This window comes from Parasteatoda tepidariorum, chromosome X1 (genome assembly GCF_043381705.1).
Source record: "Parasteatoda tepidariorum isolate YZ-2023 chromosome X1, CAS_Ptep_4.0, whole genome shotgun sequence".
NCBI classification, from domain to species: domain Eukaryota; kingdom Metazoa; phylum Arthropoda; class Arachnida; order Araneae; family Theridiidae; genus Parasteatoda; species Parasteatoda tepidariorum.
Window position 1 is genome coordinate 75,362,639 of NC_092214.1, and position 15,085 is coordinate 75,377,723.

Sequence of the window (15,085 nt, forward strand, 5' to 3'; positions counted from 1 at the left end):
TAAAAGCCTTAAAATTAAACTTAAAATAAATCAAAGACTTAAAAACGAACATAAAATATTTATTTCTTCTTGTATAGATCAATGCAACGGATACTTTTTATTTCATTACTAATACAGACTTATTAATTCACTGTCGCCTCTAATCCAAAACAAAAATCTATTTATAACTTTTTATTCTAATTTCCAACTGCTAAATGTTCAGTTGCATGGTTGTAATAATTCTCATAAATTTGTTGGCAACTCGTAATCGCCAAAGTATTCTTTCAAACCCAATATTGATATGCTGGTTGGCTTTGTTTTGGCTATGCTATATTTTGATAATTCGCCAATTTTGGATCTCCTACCCATGCTTCTCCAGTGTCCGTTGGGAACAAATTACACGTACTTCTTAATTTGGCCTTTGATTAGGCAGGTCGTGGGGGATTTGTCTCCCCTGTCCTGTCCTTATTAATATTATTATGCAAAATTGATTCAATTCGTATGGATAATATGTATAAGGACAGGCCATGGGAGACAAATCCCCCACGACCTGCCTAATCAAAAGCCAAATTAAAAAGTACGTGTAATTTGTTCCCAACGGACACTGGAGAAGCATGGGTAGGAGATCCAAAATTGGCGAATTATCAAAATATAGCATAGCCAAAACAAAGCCAACCAGCATATCAATATTGGGTTTGAAAGAATACTTTGGCGATTACGAGTTGCCAACAAATTTATGAGAATTATTACAACCATGCAACTGAACATTTAGCAGTTGGAAATTAGAATAAAAAGTTATCAATAGATTTTTGTTTTGGATTAATAAGTCTCAATAAGATTCAATAAGATGTTTTGGATTAATAAGTCTCAACAATCTAGATTAATAAGTCGACAGTAAATTAAAAATTTTGCATTAGTAATGAAATAAAAAGTATCCGTTACATTGATCTATACAAGAATAAATAAATATTTTATGTTCGTTTTTAGGTCTTTGATTTATTTTAAATATAATTCTATTAATAAAAATAGCTTAAGTAATGAAAGATATTTAGAAGGATTGCAAATAAATATGTAATGCCAATTGTGGCATCACACTAACATCAAAATTTAATCAAGTCACCCTGGTAACAATTGTGTTTTAAAACTTGTTCAATCTAAATTATTTTTCAAAATAAATGTGTAATCAATTTTTATACGTAATAGAGTCAATCTCTTTTAACTTTTTTTTCAATTTTCACATTTTAAGAAATTTATTTTTCACACAGGAACTGGATTTTTTAAAAAAAATTCAAACTGATGCCTAAAATATTTACATTTTCTCGTTAAAGAGAAATATCACCCGGGTTGTTTGAAATAAAACATGTCTTTTTAAGTATATAATTCATTGCAAAACAAATAATATCTGTTTTTACAATTTTTTTCGTAATTCGAACCATATAGGTATATGGTTGACCATAAAATAATCTTTCTTGGGGATATATATTAGTCAACTTTTTTCATCCAATATTTTTAAACATTTATCAGTTTGCATGAAACTTTTGAGGTCCTACAAGAGTCAGAAATTATTTGTATGGAATTTATTCGCATAGGGTATACTTAATTTAATGGTCCAAACTAACGTCATAAAATCAAATTTTACCGCTATATTGTAACCTTAATTTGTACAGTGACATTTATTTATTTAATTAGAGCAATTTAAAGGTTATTATAACTGTAAAAATTAGGGTATATCAGATTTTTAGTTCCGTACCATGTTCCGATTAAATATTTTAGGGGAAAAAGTACCGGCATCTTCAGTGCCGGTATTTTCAAACGTAGTTTGATCCGGAATTTTTCACACTGTATTATGTCCTCATTTCTTGTACTTCCTTGTGAAAATTCAACCAACAATTTTGTATCAATACATGTTTGATAAAAGCCTTAAAAAATAAATTTAAAACCAATGTTTATTTTCAACAAAACATCAATTTAAATTCTCATTACCTTCTTATTTCGAAACAACACCCTCATTCTTAAATATAGGCCATTTTTCTCACTAATTTCACACCTCGTTTACCTTACCTATCAAAGCTCATTTGCTTAACTTGTGATCTAAGAGTTTAATGATGCAAGCATCTTTTCAGATTTAAGAAAGAATCAATCAATAAAACTTACGTGTCTTTCTGGAGAAAGCCCTCCTTAGGAATTTAATGAATCTCTGATAAACGCTATAAATCGAGGTCCCCATAGGATCGTCCTCGAAATAAGCGGAAAAGTTCTCCTCAGTCACATCATCAGGAATCGATTCCTCTTTGTGCATTTAGAAGACTTAACTGAGCAATTCAACTTCTTTAAATTCTCCCCTTTTCAATTCCTCAAGAGTATAAGTCAAAAATGGATTCAATACTTTCTAATTTTTAAAAACATGCCTTTAGGCACTTCATTTCATGTGCTTTGTCCTCATTTGAATATGGATAAGAGAACTATCTAATATCATTATGGCGTGTTGACAGTTAGATTTTCTTTTTTTAATCTGCACTTGTCAAGAATAGATTTTGATTTCCTTTCAATCCAAAAATGGATTCAATTCTAAGCTAGATTTAAAAGTTATATTTCTACCCTCTTTTCCGAAACGTTTTGTCTATTAGATTTGTGAGTTCAAATAAAAGTAAAGGAAATACATCATTTTATTATAGTTAATGCTCCAGATGGCAGCTGAAAATAAACTTATGTAATCCTCATATAAAAATTCACATAAGCTTAGTAAGTTTTTCTGTTTCAATAATCTCCATAAGTTCAGTTATCGCTTTTGGACTTTTTTTTCATTCTTTCTCTGTTTTTCTTCACTAGTATCAAATCGTGATGTCTGAAAATAGAAATTAAATCATGTATTGAATAGGGTATTATAATACAAGTAAACTGTTATGTAGTATATAATAAGTTATTCATGCATTAAAATTATTATAATAAGAGTAATGTAGAATATTAAACAATTGGACAATTTTTGCTATTTCACAGTTAACATTTACTTAAGACAAAATAGCTTGCAGTTTTTTAGAAAAACAATAGCATGGTCATCAATAAAAAATGGTGAGTTGAGTTCAAAGTCACTTATTGTCTTCTATTTATTGTAAAAAAAAATTGCATCTTAGTAGCATGCACAAAACAAGCATACACAAGTATACACAAAATGTTGGAGACTGCTTTACACCAAAAGTGATATAGTGAAGCACAAGAGCTACTCTTGTTTGTTATTGTTATTCTACACCAAAAGCCAAGGACAGTTCTTGGTGTAGCGTAACAAGGGGAAGAATTTTAACAATACTTGATGTATAGTAGCTGGCACCACTTTTGGCATCCAATAAAGCTAAAATTATAACTTCTCTTAATTTATGCAAATTTTTAAGGTATAGTACACATACGAATCATTAAAGTTAATTTTACTGAAAAATGTGGAGTAAAAATCATAAATTTAAGATGCATACATACATTAATTCTTAAAATAAAATTAGTTTGTAAATCAAACATATACACAGCCCAGCCCAGAGAGATTATCATTATAAAATCGAACTAGGCTTATCTAAATAGTAAAGAATGGAGATTAAATGTTGCTAAATTATTTTATACAATGGAAGCATATATATATAAAAGTTAAAATATAATTATAACATAACTGAAAACATACATTCTGAACGGAGGAAAAAGATTTAAAAGAAATTTCCGTACTTGCATGGTAATGAAACATGTATGATAATTTAGTAAAAAACATAATTTTGGTAATAAAACCAAAATATATGGTATTTAAACCATTTATTGGTAATTTCTCCTTTTGTACGGTAACGATTTAAGGGAAATTCCGGTTTTCAAAATTATAGTTCTTATGACCACACTTTAACAAAACATACAAAACTGAAAAGTAAATTTTACCACATAAATGGTTTATGCCATGCTCTAAGATATCCTAACAAAATTACAAAAGTTTACCACATTTGCTACCAAACAGCAAGATAATAAAACAATAATTCATTTTCAACATTACCAAAGAGCTTTGGTAAAAACTACCGTGCTTTTTGGCTCTCCCATAAAGCTAGAAACACGGACATTTTACCATATTCTAGTAATTTTGACCATACTATTCTTCTCAGTATGCAACAGGGAACTTTTGTTCGCGCAAATGTATAGCACCATGCATAATGACGACAATTCGCACCATATTGTGCTTGACTGTAAACACACTACCTCTGTCCACAATTCTAAATTGCAATTCCTAAATGTACGATCAAATTGTCGAAATTGCAGGCAAATATTATTAATAAATGGTGCGAATGCGTGAGCTTGGTGTAAGCCATTTCCATTGAATCAATTGAAATGCATAAGAACACCTTATTTGGTATTAATTTAAATTAAAAAATCATATATTTTTTAAATTTTGGATTGTTTGGAAAGATATTAAGCAGTAATTTTTACGGCGCAGTGATTTTTTGTTTGAAATGTGACATTTTAGAAGTCAAAATAACTTTCTTTGTCAAAGATTTACCACTATCTATTGCGATATAAAACTTGATGGCATGTTATACGTGCTAAATTCTATAAGAAATGCGTCTATTTTAAAGATTCAAACCATTTTTTTTAGTTTGAGTAATACTTTTAAAGAAATGTTTCTAACCTATATAGATACGATATATTTTATATCTATTTAGACACATATTTTGGACAACTGAATCTTGCCTAAAGAATCAATCACATGCAGAGAATTCAAAAAATTATATAGTTCATGAAATAATATAGTTTTGAAAGTATACAGGGTTGAAATGAAAAGGTTTAGTGTAATGAAACAAAGAAAAACAATTGAAATTGCTCTGAGAAGGATATTAGGCCAAGCATAATTTCCAAATAACGTTTGTGGTACAACATGTCAGAATGATACTTCTAAATGTTCTATTTTTTATTTAAGTTTTATAAAAAATATCTTTATAAAATTGAATTCCCTTGCATTTTTCCAAATTCGTATATATTTTTTCAGAAATAAATGTCATCGAATTAATAAAATTCTAATGGAAAAGCAGCTAAATAACTCTGGGGAATAATTTTTGTTTGATGTTGCACATGATTTTTTTACAGAGCTTAGATACTTTCGTAGATTTCAAATCTCTCTCCAAGTTTTAAACTCCAGTTTCTCTCTTCAAGCTACAAATTTTTAATAAGACATTTTTAGTATATTTTTGTCGAACAGTGAAAGTTTAAAAACGTTATACCTGAAACTGATGTCATACGCCATTGGGGGATCTTCCCCTATAGAGAACTATTTCTTTGTGGGCTTCTGAACAATTTAAAAAATTGACCAAATATGTCATTTCTTTAACTTCATGTAAGTCTTCAACTTAAGGAGCATTTCAGAAGTGAAATCCGCACACCCGCAGCATAAAGCAAGATCAATTATTTGTATAAATGCAATAAAAGTTTTGTTCCCAAGTGTAATTAAATAAAAATAAAGATTTGCAGAGAAACCAATACATTACCTAAAAATACCAGTGATTTTCAAAGTTTCGTTATGAATTTGTAATTTTTAAACATATATTGGTATGGTTTTATTCTATCTTATACTTAAAAATATTGATGCTTGTTTGAATTTCTAATGGTCGCATATAACATACGTAGTTAATACTGCGATGCAATCAGCATTATATTCGCTAATTACTGTCCTCAGCCAAGAAAAATAGCCCTCGTTTAAGACTTTAAAGCTAATAACGCGAAACTGCGTTTCTCTAATTGTGTGTCATGTTAACTAATAACTAAAACACTAAATAATAATTAACATGAGGTTGCTGTCAAAATATGTCATTACCAAGTTAACTGGGCTAAAGTTGAGAGCTATGTTAAGTAATACAACTTTTAGCAACAAAATATTTAGAGAAAAATCTCTCAATTCTTTTCCTAACCTTCGAAATTTCTTCACTTTACTTATTTCTAAGATGATAACAACATCCTAGTAACTGTGGAATTTGTATCGATTATATATATTTCAAGTACTAGTTTTTTCTCATTTGTCAGTGGCTATTCCGGTATTCTGAAAATTTTTCTTTTAATACCACTAAATTTTTCTTTCCGTGAATCAAGCAAATAATCTTTGATAAATACTTTTTTTGAAACATTCCTTTCAACGTAATTTCTTGTTAGAATTACAGTTTTTAAAAATTTTCAAAAAATGTTTGGATTGTGTTCCAGTGACTTACGTTGCTTCAACTTTAGGGAAAATCAAACTGTTGAACACTTACTTTTAAATATACACACCTAAGTAAAAAAAGAACTTTTTAATGGTCTAAAACTGTTTAATATTAGTTCTGCAACCCACTTAACCTTATTTGCAAATAGCAGACTTATTATTATTAAACTGTTTAAAGTACACTGTAAGAAATTTCTTGGAATAAATTGTTAAATAACAATTTATTTAACTGTCATTTTACCATATTATAGCAAAACAGTCAAATAACCATAAATAAGACAGTAATCAAATTGTTAACTGTGAAAGAAACCGTTTACTAACTGCTTTCAACTAATACGGTTTAACAACCAGAATTTTACCTCACCAACTAAGCCCTCCTAATGAAGCTGCTCTGTTCCTTGCAACTGCGTAAGTATTGCAGCCGAAAAGGCTAATCTGTCATTCTCACGATTGATGGAACTGGGATTCGAGTTCCAGCGTTAACACCACAATATTTCCTACATTCCCTCAACCAATGCCCGTTACCTAATAAAAAGAGTAGCACCTATGTCCAGTCAAATTTAAGATTTTGAGAACCATGATTAAAATAGTTAAAAAAACGTATAGTTTTGTATTCATGGCTTTATGACCATACTAGTTGTAAATGGTTTCAAAACTGTAAAGGTAAAATATGTTATATACTGCAAACTTTACGGTTAATATGATGGACAGGCTGCGGATGGTCACTTTACCATAATTTAAGAATGAAAATTCAAAGAGTGTACTGCTTTGAATAAATTTATCCTCATCCTCTAATCATGTTTTTTTAGACGTTGAGCATTACAGTTTTCCGCCAATCCCTCCTGGCTGCATGAATCTTTTTATAAAGTTCAATACATCAATCTTTCCATCAATTTCAATACATCAATCTTTCTATCAATCTAATTAAGTCTACGGTTAACGAAACAATCACAAAAGAAATTTTAATTTGACACAAAGAGCTGTTTTCTTGCAAGAATTATCATAACTATAATTTTTTGCCATTTTACTGAAATAATCATTAATCATTAAATGAATAGAAAAGGATAAATAAACCACATAAATATATTTCGTGTGTATAAAAAATTTAAAATATTCGGTTTGACAAATAAAAAAAGTATATACATGATACTTGGATTAGTAGAAATTGAAGTCATTGAACCGTAGGTATAATTTAATACTTTTATTTTAGTGAAATAGGTTTTAAAATTGGTAGCTTCCCTCTTGTTTTTAAAAAATCCTATTCTATTTTGAGCTTAGAGTTGCTCTTTAAGGAATATCATGGAATAAGAGGGAGCTATCTATGAAATTTAAGGCAATTTAAAACCTCTTCTAAAGCATCATTCTTCATTTTCGATTTAAGGAAGAACAAAGAAATAAATGAAAGCTATTTTGGAAATAATGGATTAGTTGGATCAGATATCTCATTTTAAACAGAAAAATAAATCAAAATCTTTCAATATGAAGAAGATCATCTCAAAGCTGGTCATTTATTCTTGAAATATAAGAAGTATATTTTGCATAAAGTTTAGCTCCTTTAAATTCACAAAGTATTTTAGTTATTCAGATAATAGAGTTCAAATGAATTATTTAGAGCAATTATTTGCAAATACTAATTTTATTTGCAGCCAAATAATAGTCTAACAATCTCTGCAAATAAGAGTCTTAACTGAATATCAATCTACAGATATGAATCTTATTTGCAATCTAAATAGTCTAATAACAGCCAGCAAATGAAAATCTTATTTGTTGAACTACTATTAGATTATTAAACTATTATTATTATTAGAATACAATTAAAATGAATCAGATACAGAATAATTATCTCCAAATAATAATTTTACTTGCAACAACTTAAAATCTAACAATTGTCTGTAAATAAGAAACTTATTTACAACCGAATAAGAATCGGAAAAGGCGAATCTTATTTGCAACCTAAATAGTCTAATAATGGCCTGCAAATAAAATCTTATTTGAAATAAAATCTTATTTGCAGACCTATTATTAGATTATTAAACTATTATTATTATGGGAATAACAGAGTTCAAATGAATTATTTAGAATAATTATCTGCAAATAATAATGTTATATTTGCAACCAAAGAATAATCTAACAATCCTACTTACACGAGACTAAAGTTAGTTTTTAACAATTCAAAATGTTACTGCTGCTGTTATGATACGTTTTAGTGATCTCAATAGAATACGTTTAAAATCTGAAATGGAATTAGCATATAACTTTGGAGCAATAGTTAAGATTTATTCATTTTAAATTAACATGCTAGTTAACATGAAAATAAAATTAAATTATATCGTCACTTTAAGAATCTATTTTTATCATGAATATTTAAAAAAAATAACTAAAAGTTAAGAATAAAAGTAAAGAAAAAAATGCAAAAACTGAAGTTTCGAAACTGATTAATAATAATAGTGACATGCAATTAGGAAAGACAATGTAATTCTGTTCTCTTTAATTATGTTCTTGATGAGTATTTTAAAATGTCAGAGCTTCTTACAAAATATGCAAGTTTTTCAACAGGGGACTTTTTGTACCTGCTTCTTTTAATAAAAATCAGCGATTCATTTTACTGAAACTGACGAAACGATAAGAAAGGTAAAATGTTTAATAGGGATTTTAGAATTCTTCCTGTTTTTAATTCTGTTCCTGTAATTCTAAAATTATACTTTTTTTTAAGAAAAAACTGTATTGATATGTCTTCAATAGCAAAAGTTGGAAATCGGAAATTATGAAATTTATTAATTTTATCATTTCTAGAAATATTTTGAAAAAACTGCATTATTTTTTGCCTCATTTTTTTAATTTTATTTATTTAATTTATTTATTTGCTTGATAAAATAAGAAGTACCAAAACAGGATTCCTGTTATAATTATAAAATTCGAAAGCAAATGGATATATATATATATNTACTATATATATATATATAAAATTTCTTGCATTTCTTTTTTCAAAATGTTGTAAGCCAATTTTTATGATTGGTATGATTTGACATACTTAAAACATCATATGTAATTTTAAACATTCCCTTAAAATTGAAATTTGAGTTTATTTGATACTGAAAAAATCAAGGATCGACAGAATTTCTTACTCCAGAAGCAAAAAGAGAGCAACAAAAATTATATTTAATTTTTTTTTAAATAAATGAAAAAAAAGTTAAATATTACTAAACTATTAGGCACCAGCTCGATATTTTAAGAGGGACATTTTGTCAAGGACTCCTAATAACATTAGTAATAAAAATAACTCTTCTTAAAAATAAACTGTGCATCAAAAAATTGTTATTGGATACCGGGCGTCCTAAAAATAATCATTTTCACCTACTTTGGACCAAAGATGCGTAAACAAAACTTTTTCTTTTTACACTGTGACATATTTTTCACTAATTTTATTTTTCTGCTGTTGTCATGGATTCCGAAAGCATCTATAAAATATTAATAATTCAATTGGAGCAGACATTTTCTGTTGCGAAATTTTTTGACTACGCTACTTGAAATGGTTATTGACAAATTGGACTTTTGAAAAATTTATAATTATTCCGTTTGTGATTTATCCTTTGTTTTTAATATAGATTAAAGTTCAATGAATAAAATCAAAATTAAAAAACAATTCATAAGAAAAACTAATGATTAATTAAATGTTTTGTCCATTGCATTGGCCAATACTGCGTGTTATTTCTTAAATAGGATATTATTTTTCATGCATGAAACTTTTTTTTGTGTCCTAATGAATGTGATTTAAGCATATTACAATGAAAATAATACCGCATTTTATAAAATTTCTATGCTTGGTCTAAAATGGATTAAGAGAAGGGCACGATGACCATCAAAATTTCTACTCGATACATTCTAATATTGAAATTATAGGCTATACAATATAGAATTATAGGCCGAGGTAATTACAAAGACAGCCGAGTTTATTTTCTACTTAATCAAGATAAAGAAAATAAACTGTATTTGTAACTAGTAATGCACAAGACGAAAACGATTTTGCGTAATCAATTCATACGAACGTAATTTTTAACAATTTATTATTGGCTTATGGAAATTTTAAAATTAAGTGTAAAAGGCAAATGTTGCCAAATGATATATTGGCTACAATAAAAAAAAAACGGCTTGATGCATTTAAAAGCACGATGATCATCAATATTTTCAATTGGCATATTCTAGTATATTTAATCAAGATATGGAAAATAACCTCGGCAGAATTTATAATTAGTAATTTCTACTTTCTAATTAGTATAATGAAACAATTAGTCTAATTAAAGACGAAAGATTTGTTGCGCAATCAGTAAATCCGAGTGTAATTTTTCACAAGCAGTCAGTGACCTATGGAAATTGTGAAATTATGCATTGAAGAAAAAAAGGTTGTAAAGCGAGGTATTGGCCATAATAAAGTAGACGCTTGCTGTATATAGAAGCTTGAAGACCATCAAAATGTCAAAACATTATGTTCAATATAAAAAATTGATTCTGTGGCATTTCTAATTAGTAATGCATGAGAAAAAAAGAATTGCGCGATCAGTTCCTACGAGCATATTTTTTTATTAACTGCTACTGGCTTACGAGAATTGAGAAATTATGTGATAAAGGTAAAAGTTGCCAAATGTGATATTAGTCATAATAAAGAAGCAGCTTGGTGTATCAAAAAGAATGAAGACCATCAAAAAGAATGAAGACCATCAAAAACGGCATATTCTAGTATAAGTAATCAAGATGCGGGAAATGAACTCGACAGAATTTCTAATTAATCAAGTGTTAGATCAAAACGATTGTTACGTAATCAGTTAATCTGAGTGTAATTTTTAGGAAACTACTCTTTAATTTATGAAAGTATGTATTGAAGAAAAAAGGCTGTAAAATATTGGCCATAATAAGGAAGATGCTTTATGTATCTAGAAGCACGATGATCATAAAAAATTTAAAAAAAATATTGTTTCACATCCTTTCTGGATGTCAAAAAATAATTCGGCAGCATTTTTAATTAGTAATTTATGAGACGAAGATGATTGTTGTGCAATCAGTTCATACGAGCTTAATTTTTTCCAAACTAATATGGAAATTGTGAAATAAGATATTGATCATAATAAAGCCGGTGTTCGGTGTATATCGAAGCACGATGACCGTCATAATTTAAAAACGTAATATTCTGTATCCGCAAACGCAATATTCAATATAACATTCTATTCTATTTTCAGACATGAAAAATTGACACGATAACATTTCTAATTAATAATGCATAAGGCAAAAGCGTTTTTTTTTCATTTTTTTGCGCAATCATTTTATTAGAGCGTAAGTTTTTGCAAACTATTACTGCCTTATGGAAATCGAAAAATTTGTCGCCCACATATTCAATCATTCTTGAATTATGCGTTACAAGGTCTTTTCTTGCAATAATTGGCAACATGGAAAATTAAAGCTGGGGTCATTTTATCATTCGTAAAGCTTAAACTTTTTAGGAATTACACTTAGTGCATAGAGACTGAATTTTGGGATAATTTCTCTATAGCAGCCAGGACTAATTTGCTACAATAATTTGTGGTACAATTTCTAGATAACTTTGGGAATAAGAGCTTTCCTTTAATCTTCTAAGATTCAATATAATGTATTTTATCACGTAATATTTAATTATTATTGTTCAGAAAATAATTTTAAGCTCTCACTTTGGTAGAAGAATTCATGGGAAAAAATTTAAAAAAAGGGAGTGATCAGAAAATATGATCATGATTAGTTATAGATTATTCTTTACATTAATTAGAAAGTTAGATTAATTATTGGTTATTTAAGATTTAGATTGGTTATTTAGAATTATTGAAGATACTTATTGGTTAATGTTACCTAAAAATGAAGTTTCAATTTCGGACACAGAAACGCATTTTTTTCTGAAAAGAAACGTATTTCTCGTTGGACGAATTTTGATTTTTGACTTTTTGATTTTGACAAAATAGTGGATGTTGCCGCATTCTATAAAATTGTCTAAATAAAATAAATTTGGCTAAACAGAATTTGAACAATTAACTGCTATTTTTTTTTTCCTTAAGAACTACCGAGAACCAAGTTTATTCAAATTTTGCATATTGTACTATAAAATTGCATACATTAAAATGATATAAAAATGTTTATTCCGTTTAATTCGAAGTGTTTTTCAAAGATTTATTACTAAAATAATAAAATATGTCAAACAATTATTAAGAAATATTTTGCATGCAATTTTCATTCAATGAACGAGTGTTATTATTGTGAGCAAAATATTTTTGAATTATTTGAAGAAAAAAAATTTAGTTTTCGATTGCTCTCCGGACTAAGATATTGAAAGCATATTTTTAAGACTGCAACTATGTCCATAGTTAGAAATTCTTTGAAAAGAGCATTCAGAATATATGAGATTTTGTAAACTAATTTATATGTGATTCTAATTAATTAGCATGCTTGAAATCTGTACTTTTTGAATCATCAAGAATGATACATGGAACTCCTATTGTTGGAACAAAAGTTGCTGAGCGTGATATATTTTTCTTTTTTTCTATCTGTTATTAATACTAAATGTCCAATATTCTTGATCTTTAAACTGCAAGCGAAATTTCGTTTCAGTTTTTCTTTTTCTGTAAAACATTTTCAGAAAACTCGTTACAAAGTTGAAAAATAATATCGGTTCCTTGAACCTTGAGATAGAGCAAACTTGCTTCAATTTTAATAAGGGTTGAGATTTAACCATTTAAACTGTGTGGTCAAGTTTAAGCAGCATAATTATCAAGGTATGCAGCAAAGATGTAAGGAATGCAGCAAATTTGAATGATATCTTTGTTAACATTACACATACCAAGACTTAATATATACCTATTTCTACCATAGTCGGTCAAATGAGCAGACTTCATGTTTCTTGATTTAATGTAAGAAATATGGATGTTAGGAAGGAAATAAACTAAAAAACTCATTATAATTAAACAAAATTGTATATTGCCAATTTTTATGTATTACGAACACAAAGAATAAGAATTTTTAATTCATTGCTGAACGCATTTTTACATATACAGGTTGCTTCCATTGTACATTTTCTGCAAACATAATTCTTCTAATTATTTTTATTTCTGTAATTCTTATAATTATTCTTGTAAGTATAAGAATATATAAGAATTATAATTGTCACTTTTTTTTACCCCAAAATATCAATCTAAAATTTAGGTACTTTCTTGAAGTTCAAATTCACAGTTATTCTGATTGAACTAACTACGCAACAGTCTTTGCAGAAATGTGCAACTAATCGAATGCAATACGTTGAACACGCATTACATCGTAATTTCTGATCAAATAACCTTATAAAGCAATAAATTGTTCTCCCGGTCAAATGACCAGTTGTGGTAGAAATACGACAAGTATTGTTCGAAACAAACAAAATACAACAGACAAATAATAATAGAATATTAACTGTATATAATTGTTAGAAAAAGTCATGAAGTAAAATGCGCAAAAACAATAAGATGATAAGCACATTTTCGATCCAAAAGTTCTTAAACGGTCATTTGACTGGTTGTGATATGTTTAGTGTTAAACACTCTCAGAAATGTCATATAGCATATGCAAGGGAACTTTCGTTTAAGTTTTTCCTTTTTTATAAAAACATTTTTAGAAAATAAGTTACAAAATTGCAAAATAATATCGGTATTTTGAGCCTTAATACAGAGAAAACTTGTTTCAACTTAAATAAGGGGTGAGATTAAACCATTTGGATTATCTAGTCAAGTTGACTTGACTACATGATTATCTAGTTCAACATATTAAGAATGCAATAAATTTGAATGACATCATTGTTATACGCTCTCAAAAATGTATAAAATGTCAAATATTGTAAAAAAAAAGTCAAATATTGAATTAAAAAAATGTGGTTCAGAAAGCTATTATCCTGAAATTGTTGCTTTAAGGCACAAAAACATGGAAGCAGACAAATATAGCAAAAAAAAAGCCTATGAAACTTTAAAAACAAATGCTTAAGAAATAATTTGAAAATTATCAGTCTTTAGATGTTACCTAATTAAAGTCATCTGAATTATTACAGTAGAAGAAATCTTAAAATGGAAATTGAGTTAGTTCGGCCATGTTCTGAATATTGGTTACGAGAAAAAAATGCCATCAGTGAGCTTATATGGTCACCAGATGGAAAAGGAACAGAGGGAGGCCTAGACTTATTCAGCTCATGATTTTGTATCTTCTTACGCCTTGAGGATTATCTGGTTAGAAAAAAACAAGTTCTACTGCCAAGGATAAGAATCGGTAAAGAGATATGCTTGAGGCCTTAAATGCCCAACTACACTTACGGAATAAATAAGTAAATAATGTATCAATGAATTTCTCGTTGTTGAAACACAATTTTCCATTACAAGTGCCCGAAAAATATATTTCGTAAAAATTTTCAGCATATTTTGAAAGATAATAATGCAAGCTTTTAGAAATTCTGCTACGTTTATTCGTGTAAACTTTATGCAAATGAAGCACTAAAAATAACGATTATTCTTCTATTTCATCTTTTTTTTTCCCTCTTTTTTTAAAAAAAATAAGTTTACTGCAAGAAGACGAGTGGGGACACAATTCTTCAATCGGAAAAAGAAAAAAAGGGATACAACAAGAACTAATAACAAAGAGAAAGCAAGTAAAACCGAACAACAGAAAAATGGGAAGAGAAATAACTAAATGAATAAAAGCTTTCTAGCTTCCCAATAGTGGGAATAAATAGATTCATTCTTCGGAGCTGGGTGGAGGGAGAGATGATGCACAGGTTTTATAACCGTATTTGAACAGCCAACCCAATTTTTGGGTTTTCACTACAAATGATCCATGATCCGTCGACCATTGACGATGTTTTACGTCAGCACTGTG

At 28.3% G+C, this 15,085-nt stretch overlaps 1 protein-coding gene across 1 annotated transcript in view; it reads right to left on the reverse strand.

Moving 5' to 3' along the window:
* Nucleotides 1-15,085, reverse strand: part of LOC122269444 (A-type potassium channel modulatory protein KCNIP1-like) — a 352,568-nt gene that overhangs the window by 251,100 nt on the left and 86,383 nt on the right. Inside the window, exon 2 of the mRNA XM_071187748.1 lies at nucleotides 2,134-2,824. Within this exon, the coding sequence (XP_071043849.1) occupies nucleotides 2,134-2,278 (145 nt within the window). The 5' untranslated portion in view covers nucleotides 2,279-2,824. The remainder of the gene's footprint in view (nucleotides 1-2,133; nucleotides 2,825-15,085) is intronic.